We start from the raw sequence: 24284 nt of genomic DNA, 5'->3' as shown, positions 1-24284 counted from the left end.
TATTTGAACTATAACTCTGTGACCTGCCGAACAAGCCTGCAGTGTGATGGGGTCCCAGGTCCTGCGGTCACCTTTAACACACCACAAGAGACAGAAGAACTCACAAATACGTACAGCTGCTGGCTGCAACAGCCAGAGGTAGGGAGACCTATGATGTTGCACTCCACCCTTCCACCTTTGCTTTTCCTTCCCCTTTCTTCATTTGTCCTTTCTCCATGAACCTGCTCCTCACCAGAAACCTCAATGAAAATATCTTTCTGATGTCCCAAAACATAAACAGGTTTATTTGGTCTCAACTTCAAAGTATTTGGAAATCCAAATCTTTCTTCCTTCCCCATGCTTTCTTCTGCTTTTTCATAAGAGGTGAAAAAACTACTAGATCATGGACTCCCCTGATGTCCAGCTGTCTGAGATTTCAAATACCTTCATAATGGTAGGACAGTACCTTGTGCCCAAGCTGAGCTGCCTCTCCCCGAGCAGCAGTAGCTATGGGATCAATGAGGTGGCCAATTTCCTGGACAACCGATGTCAGCTGCTCCTGTAGAGCCTAATATAAAGAGAAATTGTCAGTTACTATCACAGCTATTCTTTTATCAAATTGTACCATATCATACCAATCACTGTCAGATCAACTAACATGCTCAGAATGTTGTTCATATGACCCGTTAAAGCAGGATGCAGAAATCCATGCTGTTAGCTTTCTTCACATACTTGCTCATTTCTACTCCTTTACCCTGTTTCAACAACAAGAGCCCCAAGACAGGCCTACTCCTCTGTAGATTTATATGGCGAGTCTGGGGATCTAGGGAGAGAAGGGGGAAGGTGTCTCCTTCCTTCTCCAGCTGATAGTAGCATACTCGGGAGTAGACGTCCTTTCTCATTGCAATGTGACAAGCCCCTCCCGCAAACTATTCTCTCCTGCCAAAGATTTGGTATCACTGCACCAATCAGAGAAACAGCAGGACCTTCAATTTAAAAATGAAGAAACATTCTTCAAAGCAGACAATACCGCACAAGAGCAAAAAGCTCTGCTCTAGACTTTGAAGCTAGTAGAAATTCACCTATAAGGAAAGACAAAGGAAAAATATGACATGTCTGAAGGAGAGAGATGTGGACTGACCTCCTGAATAGCATCTGTGGGACAGGAGCATAAGAAAAGCATATTACTGGGCTTGTCAAGACATAAATACTAGCTTTTAATTCAGAGCCACTTAATGTCTTGCCAGCCACTGGGATTTAGCTCACTCTGATGAAAGACAAAAGATTTTTGCTTTTTGTTACATTCCCATACTGCTTTATAAATAACTGCCATTTTCAGTAACTTTTATTTCAGTTCAACATGGTGTCCAAGATGACTTCGTTATTTAAATAGAAAAGAATTATATCTATGACATATTTTCTGTAATAACTTCTTTTGTCTAGCTTCATTTAGTCTGAGATGTTTCTACTATGCAGTGTTACAGCCCAAAGAAACCACTGGAATACATAAATAGACACGCAATTTCAGGAAGCAGTAGTACAAAGAGACACTAAATACCAAGCTGAGAATCTGATCATGAATTGCTGACTTTTTGTAGGCAGTCTGCCATGATGGCCCTTCCTCCATTAACTAAAGGCTGAAATAGCAGTCTACATTACTACACGGTGGGGCAGAGGGAAAGGCAGCTTTTTTAATGAGAACATAGAATCGACTATGAGAATTAACTCCAGATTTCACTTATTTAACAAGAGAACAGGCATTAAGAAAAATGACGTAGACGTATACATCACCAACTTCTAGTAATAAAAGTTCCAGAAACATCTCAACTTCCACTTGGCAAGGAATGCTAACTATCAGTCTGTCATATCAGCACAGGAAGTCAGTAATGTGTCAGGGGTGGTTAAAAATAACTACTTTTACCTCTACTTTTGCCTGGTGATTCTGGTATACTTCCAGAAATGATACACTTTGGCTGGCACGTGCTTTTGCCTAGAAAGATTTCAGTAAGAGTACTTCTCCCCTCACTGGTGGATTGTGCCAAGTGCTCAGCTCCAAACGGAAAGAAAAGCAGCAGGGTGAGTGATGCTGCCCCGCACTACTCTGTCTGTCCCTGTGCTATCTCCCTTACCTCAACTGAGATGTCATCCCTGGTGGCCAGACTCTGACTGACAGCTGCAAGGGAGGCCTGCTCAATGTCTCTGATGCATCTGTTGATCCCATCAATGGAGAAATCACATTCTCGCTGGCCTGGGGCCTTGTCCCTGAAAGACAGAGATAGTAAGCTAAGCATGGTGGGCAAGAAGCAGGCACTTTCAGGAATGCCCACAAGTGTACGTCATGACCTGACAATGCATAAAGCACGTGGGAGGAAAGCAATAAGGACAAAAGTTAGTTTTGTTCTACCTACGGGATTTTCATGTATATACAGAGTACTCTGCACACTTTCATACGCACACACCCCCCCCACTCCTTTATTAACAGAAAAAACCACATTGTTGCCTCAGAAAAAGAGTGCAAACTCCACCTCCTCGAGATGGCCAGACTGGCCCAATAATGAAGGTCAACATGAAAATGCAATAGACACCATGAAAAAAAAATTCACGTTTCTGTACAGTGCAATCGATTGTCTTGGAAAACAATTCTCTAGGTATTAGGTGTTACACTCAGTCCAAGGTATCTTTTAACAAAGGCTAGTTTCGGAATGCTTTGTCCTGACATGCAGGTTGCTATTTCATTACAATCACTATCAAAGATCAACTAAACCGTAAACACTCCTTAGTTCACTGTTTTCATACCATTTTGATTTAATCAGTATCAAGAGGTTAAGTATAGAACTACACTTTAAAATTTTTTATAAGAAAGGGATAGACAGGTTTAGTCCGAAAAATACAGAATATTCACTTCTTGCTACAGCATTCTTGCAACTAAACTGAGAACACTACAGTAAAGAATAGATAGCAAAGGTAATTTATACAGTCTCACTCACCTTAACAAAAAAAAAAAAAAAAGCAGCTGTTTTCCACACACTATATATTCATATGTGATCTGGCTGAAAATAATATTAGCTACTTTTTTTTTTTTTTTTCTCTATTCTACAGCATTCTGTTACATATACCTTAAACTGAATTGGAGGTGGAACCAGGGAAGGACAACAAAATACAAACAAAGAAAAACCCTATGCTGCAGAGTGCTGCAGTCATCATGATTAAACACTCAGCATAACTGGGGAGATACTACGCATCACAGAATAAATAATTCCCATTAGTGAAAAATACCACAGTGCTAATGGCCATACAGTATTATTCTTTATGAACGGCTGCTCACTTATTATGGCTTAAATGTGGCCACAAAAAAGTTGCTACAAAAGACATACCTGATAGAGGTGATAAGACTCTTGATAGAATCGGAGACAGTATGGGAATGCCCAGCTAGTACAGACCACGTAGGAGGGTCTTTTGGATTGATAGCCAGAGAACGAGCAGTTTTGATCAATAAAGACGAGCTCTCCAACATTGTTTTAGCAGAAACTAGAATTGGTTCCTGTGCTTGTGATCCCTGTGGTCAAAAAGGTACAAGAACACAAAGAACATTTAAATAATTGAGTTCATCCACATTTTCTGCTCCTAAAAATCTGTTTAATTAACAGCATTAAAATGGCATTATCATTTCTCGTATCATACTATTATATTCACGGATAGTCAATGTGGAAATAGTACTAAAGTCATTGCAGTCCAACTGTTTTCTCTGTAACATACTTAAGAAACACTTTTCAAGTTTAGAAAGGCACCATCCAGCTTAGAAACAGGAGAACACAATGACACTTGCACACTACAGAGACATCATTGAAAATAAACTTTATTTGTCACAAAACTTGCAAGATCCAACCAAGCATGTTTTTCCCAGGAATTAGTTGACTACAACACTCTAATTGGGTCATCATCTCAGTATCTATTTAATCGCCAGTAATTTGATAAACCCAGGTACCACAGGCCTGGAGGACAGGTTTAGATTTCAGTTACAGCCCCACAATTTTAAGACTGCAACAGCTACGGCATCATCTGATATTGCCAGCTGGAACGGAGGCTGCCAAAAGCTGGAAGGAGCAGCTGGGGAGTCAGTAACGATACATGACCTCGGCTTCAAAGCTATTATGAAGCTTGAAGGATTTACTTATTTATTTTTCCCCTGGAAAAAAACCCCTTTGTTAGTTACTTCAAATACTATTCTGTTGTAGTTATGGATGTTGAGGGCAGAGAACTCAGGAAAAAATACAGAAAGCCCACAGAAACTTATTCTTCCAGAAAACCTGCTTCTTGTCGTCAGCAAGGAGGTTGTAGAGAGGTGGGGGTTGGTCTCTTCTCCCAAGTGACAGCCGATAGGACAAGAGGAAATGTCCTCAAGTTGTGCCAGGGGAAATTTAGACTAGATATTAGGAAAAACTTTTATGCTGAAAGTGTTATTAAGCATTGGAACAGGCTGCCCAGGGAAGCAGTTGAGTCACCATCCCTGAAGGTATTTAAAAGATGGACAGACACAGTGCTTAGAGATATAGTTTAGTGATGGTTTTTGTCAGAGTTAGGTTGATGGTTGGACTCGATGGATCTGAAAGGTCCCTCCCAACTTAGGCAATTCTATTATTCTATGATTGTGACTGCACCATTGTTGGACAGGAAAACCCCCAACGATGTTCCTTCAATCCTTTTCAGAACTAATTAAGTTTCATCTGTTAAAGCTGCTATTGAGGGAAAAAGAGGTATTTATTACTTTATCACATGAAAGAATCCAGCTAACAAGACATGTGAGTCACCTGTACTGTATCACTTCACTAAGAGGAGACTGGCAGTGCCTGACTAGTTTTACCCTATTGGTGCAAAATTCAAGGTCAGAGGTTAAGCGCAAGACAGCAGAATGCCCTATGAACACCTAGGAAAACAGAGACACATTTCAGGGTCAGGTCTTTATGCTCACTTCCTCTGACACATGACTAATTAAACTTTTTCGACTTTTTGACAGTGGAAGTGCAACATCCTGCCTTACCTCAGTGCTGATCTGTGCTGGTATGCTGACAAATTCTGGATTTGAAGCGAATGCCGTCAAGTTTTCCACTGCCTCTATCAAAGGTGCAGTAGCAATTCTGCACTTGTTGCGGTTCTCTTCAGAGAAATCACCATCCAGGGCCTGGAAATTAAATAATGATTGAGTTCTGTCTGAATGGGTTTCTTTGCAAAACTGAAGGAAGATAGCTTAATTCTTCATAGTTTGAAACTGTTGCGTGCTTATGATATGTAAAAATTCCTCCACAAACAAGGCTGATGCAAAGCATGTGATCTTTTAAGCATGTGTTCCTTTACTTAGCTGGTTATTGATCCTAAACTTAAAACTGTTGCTTTGCTTCCCAAGACTGAAAAAAGGTTTTCTGTCATTGCACTCTGATGACTCTCCTAAATCGTGTCTCAGCACCTCATGCTCCGAAGGGTGGAAGCAGTTAACAAGGTGGTTCTTCCCTATAGACTGATTTAAAAAAAATAATTTTTTTTTTAAGCAAACCAATAACTTATTGCTCTCATTTTCACAGAAGTCAGCTGATCTCTTTCATAATCTCACCGGAAAGAAATCAATATGACGGACCTTCTGTGTAATGTAATAGAAACACTCGGTCCTAAAAGCATAATCAATTTAAAAGACTTTCAGTAGCAGACCAGCTAATGGCTTCCAGAAGGGCTTAGAATTGTGAGTCCTCTATGGCATAACAAGCATTATTTCTGCTTGCATGAGGAAAAGCTACCTCCTGCCAAATTGCAGGCAGGTATCTGGAAAATAAAAGATTACTATTAACAGGAGACTATTAAACAGCAGCAACATAAATGGCTTCTGTTCAGTTCCCAGTATTATTTGTTTCTTTATTTTTCTCTTATAAACATGGTAAAACTGTCAGAAATGCCTCCACAAACCTGCATATATTGAGCAATGTAACACCATTAAAAGCCTTCACATTCAGTTGTTTGCAAATTACTCTCACGGCGCAAGCTCATTAAGTACATCACCACAGTGGTGTCTCATACTGGAGGGGCCAGCTGCCTCTCCTAACGCTAACATTGCCCAATTCTTTCCATCTTGACTACAGCACAGTTATACCACTGAATGTGTTTTCCAGTTCAGGTCCTCAAAAAATGTAATTAATCATTTCTTAAACCATGCATATCACAAAAGGTAAAAAGCTATTTCTAACTGTTCTGATACTGTCTCATCAGAAAAAAAAGTAAAAATAAAACCGTAAAGGTAGAAGACAGTACAATAAAGCAGCATTTGTACCTTGATAGTTTTAACCAGGTTAGCAGTGCTGTTTGCAACTTCCTTGGCAGACTGCACGAAGTGTCTCTTGGCGACAGGATTTGCTGTCTTTGATGAAGCAATTCGACAAGCATTGCACAAAGCAGAAGTATGTTTGGCCACAATTGTGGCAGCTGATAATACCTGTAAAAACAGGTGGCACAAAACAAGCAGATTGTCAAAGGAGCATCACAGTTACTATACTCTATCTCTGCAAAATTACAGTTCAAAGCCATGCAACAGTTTCAAACCAAAACTCCTTTGCTTGGTCACAAGCAAAGCAAAGTCAAGTGTGCTAACAATGACCGTCTCACTGTAATCCTCTGGAATCACCTGTGATGGGCTGCTTGCTGGATCTACCAAATTCTGGCAAGCCATCTGGATTGCTTGATTGGCTCTGGCAAATTGAATTGGGTCAACAAGACCCTGTTGACCAGCCTGACTGTTTGGATCTGAGATGCCAACCAGGTAAGCGGCCTAGAAATGGAGAAAGGAAGAAAACAATCCTAAGAAACAATGCTAAATCCATCTTGGTTCTTTGATAAGCTTGCCATGTGTCATAGCACATGGTGGTCAGAGATTATCCAGAAATCATACTGTGAAGTACTATTACCATTTTTTTTAGTAATAAATCTCCAGATTCCTCTGGAACCAAGAACACTTAACCTTACACTTGTGAAATTTATTTAGTCAAAACAAAACTCTCCACTGTTTAAGCAGCTGGTATCCCTGGAAACATTATTTTTCACTTCCATAGCCAATGGAAAGAGCTTTAATGGTCACAAGCATCAGCAAATTATTTACTGGATTAGCCACAGTTGGAGGTAGTGAGGGTTTTCATCAAGGCTGAATAGAAAACCAATTCACAGCAAAGGCACTACTGCTGAGTGTAGGACCCATCAAGCCTGCAGATGCTGGTCTCACGGCAGCACAAGATGTCTGATGGACAACCTTTCTTCCTTTCCCAATTAAATAAACTCAACGAGGATGAATTGTCTGAACTGTCAAAACCCTATGTGAAGGTTTCTTGATGAATTTCCATTACAGATAAAATTATCTGTCACCTGGATATGCCAGTAAGGCAACGCAGGGTTAGATGTGGAGAAGATTAAGGCCATAATGAGACATTCCATATTTGGGGAAATCAAGAAGCTGTTTCCAGATGCAAAGCATGATCCCCCACAGTCAAATCCTTCGCCGAAGGGGCTGTATCAGCTCTCAAGAGTTCAAGTCACCCAGTTATCAGATCAGTGAAACCACAGTGACCAGTTCCAGACTAATTTGTTGTAGTAGCTTAAGAATTTTGGTTATTCTGAAAGTATCCAAACAGCTGAAAGAGGTTGCTTATTATTATTTTAAATATCTGAATTTAGTAGAGCTCCTTATGAATTTTTCCAAACTAAATCAAGCTTGATTCATTCATTTTAACTGTGGCTGGTTTTTGTGCACTTCTGTATGTTGTTATGGTTCAGAGCTTGAACTGCAAACGTGAATTCCATATGCTGCATCTTCAACATTTGCTTATTGAGAAGTTTCCTTATTGATGTCACTTCCCTTCCTTATAAAATACGCGTGTTATTGCACTCTGCTGCTTCTGCAACATACAGCAGTGTATGCACAATCTGGATCTACACAGAGCATACCACGTAGTACAAGATCATAATTTGTTTGGCTACAAGTAAGTGAATCTCAGATTTACAGACCCAAAATATGAACTTACTAAAAAAATAAACACATATACTTGCTTTACAGACTTCAGTAGCTTACCTGAGCTGCTGCCTCTGTGAGGCCACAAAGAGCCTTGGATGCCACTCCAACACATTCTCCAAAGACTAAAAGATCTCCAGTTTTTGCATTCTGGGAAATGCCCGCCATTGATTCACCAAGAACCTCAGAAATTAAAAAACAAAGTTACCTTCCCAATATGCTTCCCTACCACTCAAAGGCAAGTGATTCCTGGCCTTGAGTCAGTTCTGGCCTGCAAACCTCTTTTGACTTGGCTTCCAGACATTTTAGCTACTTAATGATTTCACTGAATTTGGCACATTCCTCTGTGTGGCATAAGGGATAAGGCAGGCAGATCAACACCGGATTGACAGTGCCAAGCATAAACACTATTATAGCACAAATGACTATGAGGATACAGAATTATCCCTTATTATTTTTGCTGTCATCCACTAATCACAGCTATCTTGACACTAGGTACATTTCACAGATTGCAGAACATGACGACCAATGCCACAGCTGCTGTTGACACATCAGGATCTTCTTTGTCCCCCAAACTCAGTGAAACTCAGTGGAAATGAAATTGCATCTAGTCTGCTGGAACCATCTGCATGTCAGAATACATGTTAATTCCCACAGTGTCTCCCACTGAATTCAGTTTATTTTCTTCTAAAATTCAAAATAAGAGCATTAGATGCAAGATGACATGCACATCCATTAAGCAGTTTATTTTTCTTTTAGAGAAGGAAGGATCTGAGACAATTCCAACACATCAAATAATAAGGACACCAAAAGCAAAGCTTCAAAGAAAGATGTATAGCATGGTATGTTTAAAAATAACTTAAGAGCTTTCACACAGATTTTTCTGATGTAATGGAATATCTGGACTGCTCAGACATTTCTCCAAGCTGTCTTGCACAGAACAATACAAATGATATTTCATTGCCAAGCTTCCCATTTACACTTTGCGTTGTCCTATCATAACTGCAGTCAAAATACATCATGAAAGTATGACATACTGTCTAATACACAGGAGAGGATGGGAGAGAGGTGGAAACTTCAACAGCATTGCATACCAGTCACTTAATTAAAAATTTCTTACCGAGGCAATATGCCTTCTAAATGACCAAAAACTGAAATTACCTGTAAGAGACCTATCTTGGGCTGAGTTTTATCAAGGAATGCAGCATACCTTTTAGCTATAAACACTGTGCTGTGTTTCTAACACGTTTGATGTCCATGTGGAAACTTCTGATAATCAAAACACACTTTACAGTTAGCACAGAGGTGGGAAAAGGAAGTTACCTTTGAGTTTTCCATTACGCCTTCAATACAATCAAAATATGAGAGATCGCTCACAGGTTCATTGGGGTTATCCAGCATTCCCTTTACTGTCTGAAATAATGAAAGATACTCTGATTATTGACAGAGCCTAAAATACTGAACTGAGAAGAACACAGACCATCACAACTACCCTGCTTATATCAGTGTAATCTTAGAACTTTGTCTCCAGCAAGCCAACAAAACTACACACTCACTGAGGGCTGACATACAGATGAGCATGTTATACACCAAATGCTACCCTACATTAACTGAACTGTGGTAACTACATATTTGTGCACTATGAATCTCTTGGAAGTACAGGCTAGTGTGGTTTACCTTGTGTTTGTGATGAGTGATTTATGGTCTATTGCTTTTTAAAAGCTATAGTCTAACTTAAAGCCTTACAGTAATTAAACTGTGAGAGCAAGGTGATGGAAGGAAGAAGTCATATCTAGAAAACAGCTTCCAACTGTCTCTCATCTCTCACAGACACTACAGCAACTCTTCATTGCTGTGCTCCATCTTTAAATAACAACTTGTAAAGCAAACAATGTTCCTCCAGTAGTTGCACTACTATGGAGTCAGAAGCCCTCAGTACGTAAGGAAATAGAACAGCGAAACACAAGCCAGCACAACTTCCCCCGACATATGTTTGCTATTACTATAACACCTTCGTTAATCCTTTCAGCTGAAATTCTGGGCAAGCTTAGCTGACCCATTGGAGGTCACACAGTAAGGTCCTCTCCAAGCACGGTTTTCTGGAGTCTCCAGGGAAGACTACAGAGCATACTAACAGCGTATCAAATCCAACCTGAGACACACTCTTACTATAGAAACGATACTTTTTTAGTACTTTTAAGAAGCCTTGGGGAGACTAGAAATAGTAGGCGATGAACTGGGGAAACAAAGGGAAGAGGTAAGAACTTAATCATTGCAAAAAGAAACTGGAAGTTAAGATTACTAAGAATGCTTCCCCCCAGATTTGATAGATTCCTCAGGTCATTTTGATACGAGTCTCCAGTATGGTTTCAGGACTGTGTGGTTTTGCCTTAGTTTCCCTTTTCTCAGAAATTAATCTGATTTCATCCACACAGGCTTTTCTCCCTAACTGTCCCTCTCAGGCAAATGTTTTGTGAAGTTCAAGATCCTACAGGTCTTCCTTCTGCCCTTCCCAGGCTCTGCTCGCAAGCCATGCCATTGGCACAGAACCCTCTGTAATGGCTTCTTAAGGCTGTTCTGCCCCACATTTCTCCCCTAAGCTTTCAGTTTTCTGTGGCTCCTTAGCTGGGAATTCTGACCTTTCATTTCATATCCCTGCTGTTTTGCAGATCTCTCCCCATTAGTCTTTCAGGAAGTCCTGAGAAATGATGTTTCATTCCCCCTGCTTGCTCCACCCTTACTTTCTGCAGTGATTTCAGACAGCCATTACGTTATGGACCAATTTCCAGTTTTCTCTTGCTATTATTTGGACTTGCTGCCACTCCTTTTAACTAAGGACAGAACAGTTCTAAGCTCAAGAAGCCAAGAAAGTACAAAGCAGCTCCTAGGCAAACGCCTACCAATATTTTTGGATGACGACTGTGGACTTGCATATTCCAAAAGCTCACAACATCCTGAAATGCACTTGCAATGACCTTTGTATACTTTTAATAGCCAGGGGTAGAAATAAAAAGCTTGAAGGTGTTTTATGATCTCTACACAGGCCAGTCATCCCTTGATGTTCTGACCTTGACAGCAAACAAACATTTAGTTTAATTAAAAAGATGCTGTTTCCTACTATTGTAAGCAGCTGTCTATGATCAGTGCACAGCCTTAGAATTAGGTCTTTCAACTGACCTGCTATCCACTATTTAGCCAGCCAAACATTTCACTTGTGAACCAGAACATATCTTGCAAAAACCTGTATTGACACAAATGTCATATTAGCTTGGCTGTGACAAAGCAGATACAAGGCATAAAAAAAATCTACACTAAGAAATGGCAGGGAGCGACAGGGTAAAAGACCGTAAACATCATCCAAAATGGGGATGTCGGTAACAACATTCTACAGGCAGAAAAATCAAGATTCTGAAGCTCCCTCCAGTGCACTGCTGGTAGTAGGAATGTCCACCTCATTACGATTCTTCCTTAATTCACAGTAAGTATGAATAATAAGGACTAAACTGTACCTTTTGAGGGGCAGGGAAGAGAAGACAGGGACAGGGCAGCAAATTTCATTCTGGCCAAAACTACAGGATGTTCCCAGAGGTTCTAGGCTTACCTCTTATGCAATTAAAACCCCTGCCACAGCTATCAAGTGAGAAGACAGTGACAGCAGCTAAATGAACGAAGGAAACAAACATTTGTGGCCCATTTTTATTCATAAGAACTTTTGAAATGTAGCAATACCTCCAGTTCTCTGAGTGCGTTATCACATTCCTTCTGCCCAGGAGCTTGCTGTGTGCACAGTGTGATGAGCTGGTTTATACTCTCAGTCACAGCTCTAGGGAGAATAAAAGGAAAAAGGATGTATATTAAAAGTTAAATTATTCCTTTTATTAAAACTTCTGTTCCATTAACTGTACACTGCATAAGTTTAAAAAGCTTATGTTCTACTATATTTTTTCTTTTCAGAGTTTGGGGATTAACTGTATGTTAAACAGTTCACCTAGAGACCTCTTCTTTAACAAGCTTCACAGGAGCAAAAATATTCTCACTAAAGCATTTGATAGTGATCCACACCTGAAAATCTATCCCTTCAGTGCAAACAATTGAGAAGTTAGTCCAGAAGAAACAGAAGCTTCATCTCACAGCAACAAGTGTCTGGGGCAAGGTTTTGGCTGCAGGGGTGGCCTTGGTGAGAAGAGGCCAGGGGCTGCCCCATGCCAGGCACAGCTGGTTCCAGACAGCTCCAACAGACCCACCACAGGACACAGCTGAGCCCAGCAGCCGAGCTGGTGGCACCTCTTGGAAAACATCATTAAGAAGGGGCAAAACACCACCTGGCAGCAGGCCAAGGGCAACCCACTACACTAGCACAGTGACATAACTTTGTTGCTAAAAGGTATTTTAGCACTTGTCCGGGTCTGATACTAACTGAATAATTTCTCAACTAGCACCCCACATGTCTTAAAAGACATGGAAACAAATGGACAGTATGTCAAAAAATATTTGAATGTAAAGTTATATTAAAATTATTGCTAGTAAAGTCTTGTGTCTTGTCTGACATACTGTATTACACACACACATAATCCTGCTATATATTTCTATAGTCTGTTATTGAGTTGGTTTTTTTCTCTTTAAGTAATCACTGATATTCTCCAAATCAATATGCATTGGTTCCCTCAGGTTTAAATCCTCAAACGCCAACCCCAGAGTGGAACAGGACCGCTTGGACTCTAAAAGCCACATTTGTTTTCATCAAATACAGCATATAAATACTTGGATCCTGCAGCAAACTCAGCCACTGTTGAAGTCATCTGAGGTGGTCAGAGGAAGTCAAGAAAAATGCCTCCAACAAGGAGGCCAATGCTACTGAAAAAGCTGGGACTGTCTATTATAGCTGGAACAAAGGGGGAAGAAGGGAAAGAAAATACAAGAAGACTAATCCCAGTACTGTAAAAGATAAGGAAAATAAAGAGAAGGCAAGCCATCTTATAAACAGGAAGCAAAGGAAGCTGTGCCTCTTTTTTTCATTTTAATGAGAAAAGAGAAAGTAGAAATACTTGACCCTGGCCATATCATAGCAGGGAAAGAGAACAGAGCCCCGTCAAGCTTGTCACAAGCAGCCACAGAGGATTTCAGAAGGGAAATACGGTGTCTCCTTAATGTCTTAAGCACAAACTGAGAACTGATAGAGTATTTACTTTTCTGATGTCTTTGTAAAGTCTTAGGTATGCAGGCACAAATGCACATGCTAACAGCATGGCAAAACAGAACATCTAAAGGCTCTGCATGGCTTGTCTCCCTTTTTGTATTACATGCTTCTACAGAAGGAATACCAGCCGAGCAGAAACTAACAACTAACTGGGCTTCACTGTGGATACTAACTTCCTCTTTGTTCCAAGCAGGACTGTTCCAACACTAAAGCAGGAATCTGTAGCAGTCTGATGCTGCAGCTGTAACAAAAGTTCGTGCAACTCCATCACTTTTAAGCAGCATGTCTTTGGTCATCTACAGTCTTCCTAGAAGCGATTTATTTCCAGGGAGACAAGATGGATGTCAGAATTTTTATATTTTTTTTTTAAACAAATATGACAAAGTAAAGTAGTGTAGCTTCCTTAAGAAGCCCTTTATTAAAAGAGTGGATTAATTTAAAAAAAAAATAAAGTTATTGCTATTAGAAAGGGATGATTCCAAGGTTCAGGACAAACATCAATTACATTATCCACAAGGAAGTAACAGTCTTAGTCTTATCTTACTTCCTCTCTAGACTAATCTTTGTGGGTGTAAACATTTTGGAAGACAATATCACAAGTCACATCCACATGATCTCAGGTGTTCCTCTGATTTAACGCTGACATTTCTAGGTGTGGTATCTATCTGTCCTTCACCAGTCCCCTTCCACTTTGACATTTGAACATTCCATTTACAAACTTTGATAATTGAATAGAAAGTTAATTTGGAAAAAAAAATTGTGAAAAGGATTTGACAAAGTGAAGGAGAGGTGATTATGCAGTCAAACACTGAAATGCAGTGTTGTATTTCACGTAAAGACTCAGCACCTTGACTGAGAAACAGGGTCCACGACGAAATTCAGGGCGTGGTTGCCAGAATGCTTAAAGTAAGGGTATCTTCCACCAAATAAACATAGCATCTAACCCATTTAAGTGTTCTTGATCATATGCACTGTTAGTGATAGGTAGCCAAAATGTGATTTTTAAGCACATTCTGTATAAGAACACTGCTCGGTTTCTTTTCTTTGTTAGAGATTGAGAGGCTTACTGTTGGCTACTGCCTTGTCAGAACACAGATGGTAATAAAACAATAGGTAAAACACAGTAGTCCCTTTCAAAAACCCAGCCAACTCTTCAACTGCTGGTTCTTATTTCCACCAAGGAACTTAAGGAACTACTCCAAAATAAGCTGTTTTCCTCTGGCCTACTTTTATTTAAATAGAATTGCAGGTTCCAACCACTCACTTAATTGTCAATAGCAGAAAAATAGATAAAGACATTATAAATATCACAGAGAAAAGCAAATATCTAAAGAAAGCAAACACATCCTTACCTTGCTGCTGCTGCTAGGAGGTTCTTGGCATTAGGAGCTCCGGGATCAACAGACAGAGATTTGGCAGCTAGTAACAACTTGCTGGAAGCCATAGAGATGCTCTTGAGGTTACCTATTACTTGAATCTGGTCCTCTTTAGTCTGCAAAGCCACAGCAGCGTAACATTAAGAGCAGAGTTTGCAATAAACAGAGTGTGCTAAAACTGCATTTGGAAATCCAGTGTTTTTATCCAACTGAAACCACTGACATACAAGGGATCACAGTCCGGAGAAGGAGATGGACCAAAGCCTCTGTTCACCCGGACAGGTGCCTCTAGCTTCACTTCGATAACAGAAAAAGAAACCCCTATAACAAATAGCTTGGTTTCTAACAATAGCAGTATTCACATATGAGCAACGGAGAAACTTTACTACTTGTTGAACAATGCTTTTGTTGTCAAGACTCTCATGTGTCTCTGCCTGGCACAACTGATCCACATTATTCAGTCAGTGTACACTGTCTGTATTCTAGCATCCTCTGTGTAACCCACAGGCTCTCTAGCATCTAACTGGGATTACTCACAGAGAAAGATCCCTCCAGAAAGTCCTCTATCCCAAGAAAATACATTTATATAAGCCTACTTTGGTAAACGTTCTGACTTGGATGTTCTATTACATACTTTAAGCCATCGCTTGAAAAGGAAAACCTGAATATACATACAATTACAGGGAAGTACTGCATTATCACAGCAAATAGCTATGACTAGATTCTTCTGTCAACGATCAGCAGAAGTGAATCCTTTCTTTCTAACAGTCTGTTCAGGTTCCTATGTAGAGATGTTGCATAATACTCAGTTTTTACTCTACATTTACAGTCTGCTTCTTCCCTCCCCTCCCCTTTTGCTGGGCATCCGAAGTACCTCGTATTGCTTCTCTTCATGGCAAACAACTAGCCACCGACAGAAAGCATTCTCTTTTGAAAGATCAGCCATTAATAACTAAGATGGTTATCACCCCCTCTGTCAGCAGGATAAGCAGACTGGCAAGGGCCACAAGGTCACCAGCAGCAGGACTTCTCAAGTAGCTATTTGCAGTATCATTCCTACCTTTGCCTTCATTGAATTGCCTCAAGCAAAATATTCTAAAAGTCAACGAGGTCCATGGCTAAAAAGACAGTCAGGTCCTAATTCCTGTTCAATTTCAGAGAATCAGCTGATATTTGGTGCCTAACTCAGTTCATGGATCTGGAACCTGAATGTTTAACTTTTGATGGAGAATAATCAGCAGTCATTGTCTGATCTCTCTCATCTTCTCTATGTGCGAAGCATCTGCTCCACAGAGGCACTTCATAAATTACTTTAAAGAACTGGCACACTCAAGACTTTCTGGCTAATTTTCTTTCAGCAATCATTTCTTATGTTTGCAAGTTTCTCCTACTAACTAGGGCAAAACAGTCTGCAGATTCTTTTTCTTGCAAGTCCTCCCAGCTCTCCTGGTACATGACCCTTTTTTATATGCTGATATTTGTTATGTTAAAATCATCTCCAAATGACCAGTGTAATTCAGTACACCTAAACCCAGTAAGATAAAATGAAGGAGATATCTCTAACTTCAAATGAGCACCTAGACTACTAGGAATAAACTAGATAATACATGACAACATTCCTGATTGTTACCAAGTTCATCAGAATAGAACTCTGCCAGATTTTAAATCACTAAACAGAAGTTCAAGTGCTTGCTGTAAGATCAATGACGTTTTAGCCATCCCTCTTCAAATACTTGCTCTGCTCTGCAGCAGGTTCACACCAGCATGGACTATAGAGCAATATCATGTCTGGATTTTAAATGCGTCTTTTCTTCCCTCTACTTAAAGCATTTGAAAATTAGCAAGGAACGGCGCTAAATTTTGAACGGTGTTCACATAAATTATGCTTCATGGTAGTTCTACCAAAATAGAAGTAACCCTTCCCATAAGCTTTGAGAAGTTCAGAACACCTTTGTACCTTCAGATATACAGCTCAAATTATTTAACAGCCCAAAGTAGACAGAGGAGTATGAACTCGTATTTTTGATTGGGCACAGGAAAAATTACCAGTGTCCTGCGTAAAACGCAAATGCTGAGTTGACTTCACTCCAGATAACGAATGACTGCTTCATAGCAAACATCACCTCTCATATTTGGATAGGCTCACACTAGAATATTGCACTGGGCTACAAGACAATCAATATACTGCACTGCAGGACACTATGCCCAAGATAACCCTTGGTCCCAGTTAGCAAGATAAAAAAAAAAACCAAAAAAAAAAACCTTACTTGTGCTTGGCCAGCCATTTCAATACCAGCATCAAGAAATTCATCAAAATCATCGCTGAATTTTCCAGAGGCTGCAGCCAGTTCCCCACTTTGTCCCCGTGTGGCATGGACGACTTCTCCTGCTGACTGATTCAGGTCTGCTGCTGCCTGGTTCAGTTCACTCTGAGCTTCTTGAAATGACTTAGAACTTGGAGGTAGCTGTAAGAGACCAAGTGCCATATTTTACTGTCTGTCACATCACACCAGCCCTTCACAACTGGAAATCTCAATCCACAACACTGGAAATCAAGATCACAATCTTGATCTCAAGAACACTAAATGCAATACAGATGTGAGTTTCACATACAAGCTAAAACGGAGTACTGCAAATGGACTGCTAGTGATTCAGTTATGAATGAGAATAGTCCAACTATGGGACAGCTATCAACCAGAAATCTATACAACCACCTTAGTCTCGCTGTTTCTTTCAAGGGACAGACAAGTACATAAGCTTTTTGAGGGACAGAGATTACAATAGTTATTTTATGGTTCAACTACAAAATCTGAAGTGATGAACTCAGTGGCAAAAGTTGGAGAATTTTGGCCTCCAAATCATCATTCACTTCCATAAACAAGCTTTCCAGAACGCCACACAAGTATTGGCAGCTTTTCACAATGACGCTAAACTCCTGACCTGGTTTTACCAAGAGGCATTGCACAAACATATCAAAATACAATTTTGCCTTCATTCACGGGGTAACAGGATCACTGGTACGTGCAGAAAAAAAGTTGTTCAAATAATATAACCTTCCAGTAAATTACCAGGGCACAAAGGGTCTTTTTAGACATGGATTCAGTTAAACAGATGTATAACAATTCTTCTCCTTGCACAAAATGACCACAGACGCAACAAACGTTTTTTGACCAACCACAATGCTCCTTAAACTGAACTGATCGCTTCTAGGTGGAAGATGGATTATAACTTCCAAATTTTCATATTCTTCAAAATGTTAAGTCACAGCTGGCATTTTCAAAAAAACAGAATAACGGTGATCTCTGACAACTTTAATACTGCCTTCATAAACCACAGACACATTTTATCTTTCCCACAAACTAGAAGAACAGCATTTCAACCAAAGTAGCAGCTACTTAAAGTTGCATGAACTTAAACAAAACTTATACGAAATATACTTAGGGCACATTTACTACATAATAATTTGACACATGGGGAACCTAGATCTGCTTTTCTGTTCTCTGAAATTTATTTCTACATTAACACACATCTCACCGAATCAACAAGGAGCTTCTTGCTAGATTCACCAATACTCTTCAAGGCCACATCCACATCCTTTTGTCCGGGCAGACAATTCACGCAGTTATTCAAGGAGTGAGACACCGCTTTTGCCACCTACAACACATAAGTAAACACATCCACACCAAGGCAGGCTTAGAATCATAGAATCATAGGGTTGGAAGGGACCTCTGGAGATCATCTAGTCCAACCCCCCTGCCAGAGCAGGGTCACCTAGAGCAGGTTGTACAGGAACGCATCCAGGCGGGTTTTGAATGCCTCCAGAGTTGGTGATTAAGTGGTGATTTATCTAATAGGAGGCACATTCTGTAGCCAGCAATTCCTAAATTCCAACTCTAAGATGACCATTTTGAGGCTTGTCTTTCTTGGTTTGCTCACCTGTAGTCTAGCAGTAGTCATTATTTATGCTCACCCATTTGATAGGACAGTGTTGGCAGGGCAGTTCCCCAACTGCTCCTGGCACCTGGGATAAAGGCTGCAGCACTGCAGATAAGGAAATGCTCCTGAATTTAACCATATACTAATCACAGAAATCCTTTGAATGCTACTTTTTTCAAAGTCCTCATTAAAATAAATGTCTCCTCATAAGAAATTATTTAAAATACAGGCCAATTATAGAACTTTTCAAGCCTGTGAAAAGAACCTGTTACTCCTTGAAGTCTCCAAAAGCAGCGGTGTCACATGTGTAAAAAACATGCATTCACTTTTTGAATATAACATGAATACAGATCCTTCATTTGATAACGATCAGTTTAATTGTCGTTTCATTTGTGCAGTCAAGCAGCCTACTCAAATATGTTTTGGGTAAAAGCACTTAACTGCACCTTTGTATAAGTTTATTTTTCTAAAAGATGGTGCAAAGTATATTTCAGTCATCTGCATTGTTTAATGTAAGCATGTTGATACTATCTGATTGTTGCCGGAAGGACTAGAAAGCTGACACTCCTTGCAGCCTTGTTTTCTGGTGTCCTCTTGCATTATTTAATGCTGCATTTCACTGGGTGTTTGATAATTCATATAATTGCTCATGTCACAACTTACCTGGGCTAATCTCTGCTGACTGTCTGCATCCCCTGGCGCAGCCAGGGCCTGCTTTGCCTCCTGAATAAGCATAGCAGAGCCTTCCATGACATCCCTTGCTGAATCCAACATCGCATGTGCTGCTACAGGGTCAGTAGTAGATGCTGCAACCCCTCGTGCTGCCTGAGCCAAAGTCTTCAAAGCCTGAGCAGTTTCTCTGGCAGCAACTCCTGTGTTCAGATTTCATCAAGGATTCTATTAGTACCCTTAAAGACGATCTTTGTATTTTATGACAGATGAATTTACAGGTAATGATCCTATTGCAAAATAACATTGCAAATGCAGTTTAAAATAAAATCTACAAACACAAACACATTTGAAATACACAGCATCATTTGCCTAAAGAAATGCCTGTAGTGAAGCCATAAAGTAAATATTACACCCCAAAGACCATGTCCCAGGCACAGCTCTACGTCAGTGACTAAATCTTAGTGAAGCACTGAAAAGGATGAAAATCTAAAACCTGGAAATGAGGAAAAACTCATACTCCAAGCTATGGGGGGCAAGTGATTTTCTGCAAGAACAGCGTACATGACTTCAGAGCCACAGCATCTCGGCCACTTCTAAAAATGCAACTTCAGATTTCTTAGAGAATAAACACAGCAATAGCTTAAGTTCAAGTAATTTAAAAAAATTAAAAGATATCATTAGGGATGTTCAACTTGATATAACCTAACATCAGCGTGAGTACAAGCACATAAAAATAACTGAATGAAGTCAGAGAGGATGTCATGAAATTAGTTTCTGTGGTCTGTCTGGTCAACATTATAGGACATTCATCAGCTCTAGCTCTAAGGCATAAAACTGTATGATTACAGGTTTCTATTTTTGAAATTTAATTCAGCCCTTAATGAAAACCAATATAAAATAGTCTTCTAAAAGACCTTAATTAGCACAGAGTCTAGTCAACAACATATGCAATTAATGTAGGTGGTATATTTTGAGTGATAATGTTAAAATCATGCTATTCCTACCAAAAGAAAGCTACAGAAAAAGTTCACATTCGCTGTACAAGACCTCTTGGTTATCCATATTTAGGCATTAAAAATAATTAGAATGTTCTAATATCCCTATTGGAAATGTTTAGAAAGCTGTGACAGCACAAGCAAAGATAACACACAAAAGTAGCCACGTTCGCATTTTAACACCAGTGCCTTTTAACATTTTCTCTTCCGATAAACTGAACATTATTAAACACAGAAGCTTTAGAAGATAATGAAAAGCAAGCAATACTACATGTCAAAGTAAAGCCAAGCCAGACAGAGAAACAGTACTGACTATGTTACAGTTACAACATTTCTATTTGACAAACCACAGAGAGCTTTCTACATTCTTAATTTAAAGAAAAATTCAGGAAAAATATATACACGTTTTGATACCTTTATTTAGAGTACCAGTAAGCATCTTTTAAGTTGATTTAATGTATCACAGCACCACACAAAATAAAAAGGTCTGATCGTTGTGCTTTCAATTTAGTGCTGTTTTCCTCCTCTACAATGAGGTTTGCTCACCTGTAGTCTAGCACTAGTCATTATCTGAGTAAAACATGTGAAAAAACCACTTACTGTGACAGTTACAGACAAGAGGGAATTATTAAATAGTGAATATAAGCCGTAAAGAATTTTTATCGCAGAGAAACAGGAGAATGTCACGATACCTGCAAACACTCAGCGCTTGCTTGAGCACGCATTTTTGCATAACAAGACAGCGTGAGATAGAAAACAGTTATATGACCTTTGAAAAGGAACTCATTGCTTTGTAGGATTTCCCAAGCAAACAGCTCTTATAATTTGATGTTAAGAGAGCTACTAGACCCAATTATTTGGTATCAGCTGCAAGTATCTGTATTCCTTTGCCAGATACCCAGTGCTAACTTCTGCATAACTGTGACAGAAACATGAGCCATCTTAATGCAATTACAACTGCTTCAAATTAAAGCAACTGTAAATTATGTAGCCCTGATGCAATTATATCCAATGAAGTGGTAATTGCCATAATGAATTTTATCAGTAACATTTAAAAAAAATTTTACAGTAGCATTTGCTCAACGGCTTACAGAAATAAGGAGACAGAACATTTTGCCATCTAAGAGTAAACCTTTTTTTACAACTGCAAGGACAATTTCCTTATCAGGGCATTTTTGGTTTTTAAAAGTACAGGTGCAAAACCAAATTGCAGAATCTGTGTGTCCACATTCCCCATTGGCTTTAACTAAAACTATGCAAATGTGATCAACGAGTCAGAGAGACTAGTTGCATTACACATGTGAACTGGTAACATCTAGTAAGAAATGCAGTTTTAACCATCACCAAGCTATTCCAAGTACGTTTGCATCCGGTGCTTCAAAAAATATACAGACCCTTTTAACCTTCTGAAATAACAGAGCAACATTTCCAGTGGCACTGACCTTTAAACTGCATTACATTTTAGTTCTGTCCTTCACAGAGTTTAAGTGGCATATATTTACAAAAACAACAGATGTCTGAATTACATATAGCCACACGGCAGACTGCAACACTATTCTTTTATGAAGCACGCTAGTTACCTTAGCGATTCCTAGTAACCACAATTCACTATCAGCATAAAAAAAAATGAGCAATTCCTTGATTTAAGTAGTCTGTGATAAGAAAACCTTCTGCCATGTATTTTACGGAAAGCAGAGGTTTTGCAGAGACATTATGAATAAAACACTACCTTACCTGTGTAGTGCTCGTTGCCTTGAGCAGCACAAGTTAACAACTGGGCCATTGAGGAACCAACCGCTTTGGACGTACTTCCCAGGTCCTGAGCACATTTCTCAAGCTGTGAAAAAAATTGAAAAGGACAAAATCCTTTGTTTAAGCTCAACTAAAACACACTTTTTTTTAAAGCAGTATTAAAAAATTCCTCATTCCACAGAAACCAAGCTTTTACCTCAGCTACCAAATACACAGTTTTTCTGAAATCTGATTAGCATGTTTTCCCTGTCCAGGATGAAATAAATTAACATATTAGATATTATCATCAACAAAACTGTTTTATAATTAGCAATGGAAATCAATACCTTCATCTGAGGAGAAGGGGGTTTTTCCCAAATAAAACATGTCATTTTCTAAGCCTACCAGGAACGGTAGTCTTACAACTATTGAGCTCTCATCTTTGTCATTACTGAAAAGAAATTCTTTTTGACAAGAAAAGATTGCAACATTGCTGCTACAAAATTGTAATTTGTGCAATAGAGAAGGAGGCCCTACAGTCCTATGAGTAATTCTGCCACAGAACATGCTTTTGGAGTAGTAGGAATATATACTCTTTCTAAGAGAATTAGTGCAAAATCCTATCAGCGTTATCATTATCCAAAGCCTCATGACTTGTTTTGCCTCTAATACTTAAAATTTTTAACAGCTAACTTTGTTTGTTTGTTTTTAAATGAAGAACATCCTTCCTCAATTACAGTTTCTCCTGGGAGAGGTTTTAACTGTCCATCCACAGCCGCCATCTTCGCATCTTGCAGTTCATTTTTCAGTGTCTGGACTGTATTCAAAGCAGAATCGATTTCCATTGGGCCACATGCTTCATGAGCCTATTCAGAAATCAGATCAATAACTCTGTTAGCAGCTGTGAGACACTATCAGAAATAGTAAACGCTTCAGATATAATCTCCCCCACCCAAATTAGTGCTCTCATGACTTCGGAGGCCATTGTGGGCACTTCAAATGTTATGCATCATGGATTCCAAACTCCTGCACAATATTATTAGGTTGTGAATAAAAGAACACACTGTTAAGAGCCAGCAGGGGAATGAGATGCACTTAGCTTGCATACACATACCCTCACACTAGGCAGTCCAGGTACTGAGAAAACTGCTGCAGTCCGGACTTCACCTTTGACAAACAGCCTAACTATGCAACATGACTCTAACTATGCAACATGACTGAAGTCACACTGAACCCTCTGATGTGGCAGCCCACAAGCACCAGTATCTGAGCTGGAAATTTTAACGTTAGCTCAGGTGTAGCCACCTATATGCTACAATCCTCTTTTTGGGCCTCAGTGTACACACAAACGAAGAGCCGACTTCCCGCTAATACCTTAAAAGCACAAGCTTTTCAGTTTTCTTGCCACTTCCCCCTCCCCTTTCTATTATGACACAGAAGCCACCTGGGAGTCTGAGCAAACTGTGCACAAAAAGCAACACTGAGACGTGAACACTGCCTGAGTGTAAGCCATTCCCCTGGGGCAGACACAGTGGGCCAAGCAGGAGCGAGCCTGTGACCACCATCCAAGCCATCTTGCTTCAGCTGATTAAAACTAATATTGGCCTACCTTCTGGGAAGCGGTTCGTAGCTCAGCTAAGCTGGTAGCAAGATTCTTCGCACACTGACTTAGCTGCATTGCTGCTGCTTGATCAGTCACAGTGGGGACTGCAGCTTTAGCAGATGCCACCATTTTACTTCCAGGCTGTTCAAAGAAGAGAAGTGAACTCAACTGGTTTTACAAGTTCATTTTCTTTAAAGAAAGTGTAGGGTTCAATAAACAAACTGCTTCCTCCATTCACACACTCTAAAACTTCTGTAATGACCATTTCATGCACTTCCCTGCTCTTTAATTATGCACTTTCTAGATCCCAGCCTTTTATTTATATGCTGCACCCTGTAATAATTCCACATTGCCATGTCCTCTGCAGCAGGACTCATTTGTGCTTTACTAGTACTACGACTACTTCATTGGTACCAACGTCTGCCTGAGGTCTGTGAGTACTCATGTAGACGACTTCCAAATATTTAAATGTGCAGTTCTGCCATTCAGCATCCATGTGGTATGAACAAGTCCCGGTGGCACAGATGGCAAATTTGTCTCAATGTTTCTAAATATTAAACTCTGCCAAAATTCTATAAACTGAAAACTGTAATTCAAGCAATGACTCTTCACAGGCTTTGCTGTTAATACGATTCAAATACTTTGCTGATTCTCACCATCACCATGGTACACACATGCAGCCACAGGGAAGATGGATCATTTCAGTGATTATGGCATTACACAGAGAATTGGTTTCTTCTATTTTTTTTCTTGTAAT

The 24284-nt window shown here is 39.7% G+C and overlaps 1 protein-coding gene across 2 annotated transcripts in view; it reads right to left on the bottom strand.

Annotated features, from left to right (window-relative positions):
• Positions 1-24284, bottom strand: part of TLN2 (talin 2) — a 188520-nt gene that overhangs the window by 44023 nt on the left and 120213 nt on the right. For both annotated transcript variants that reach the window (XM_074601899.1, XM_074601898.1), the window contains exons 25-40: positions 23534-23668; positions 22662-22790; positions 21928-22030; positions 19190-19398; positions 18125-18244; positions 16858-17055; positions 14567-14706; positions 11747-11840; positions 9341-9430; positions 8078-8200; positions 6644-6787; positions 6293-6454; positions 5018-5158; positions 3354-3535; positions 2109-2241; positions 446-547 (exon numbers count right to left, since the gene is read on the bottom strand). In XM_074601899.1, coding sequence (XP_074458000.1) covers positions 446-547; positions 2109-2241; positions 3354-3535; positions 5018-5158; positions 6293-6454; positions 6644-6787; positions 8078-8200; positions 9341-9430; positions 11747-11840; positions 14567-14706; positions 16858-17055; positions 18125-18244; positions 19190-19398; positions 21928-22030; positions 22662-22790; positions 23534-23668 — 2205 coding nt within the window. The remainder of the gene's footprint in view (positions 1-445; positions 548-2108; positions 2242-3353; positions 3536-5017; positions 5159-6292; positions 6455-6643; positions 6788-8077; positions 8201-9340; positions 9431-11746; positions 11841-14566; positions 14707-16857; positions 17056-18124; positions 18245-19189; positions 19399-21927; positions 22031-22661; positions 22791-23533; positions 23669-24284) is intronic.

The sequence above is a fragment of the Larus michahellis genome, chromosome 9, assembly GCF_964199755.1.
Source record: "Larus michahellis chromosome 9, bLarMic1.1, whole genome shotgun sequence".
NCBI classification, from domain to species: domain Eukaryota; kingdom Metazoa; phylum Chordata; class Aves; order Charadriiformes; family Laridae; genus Larus; species Larus michahellis.
The sequence above is the reverse complement of the archived record's forward strand: the minus strand, read 5'-3'. Positions and strand labels throughout refer to the sequence as shown.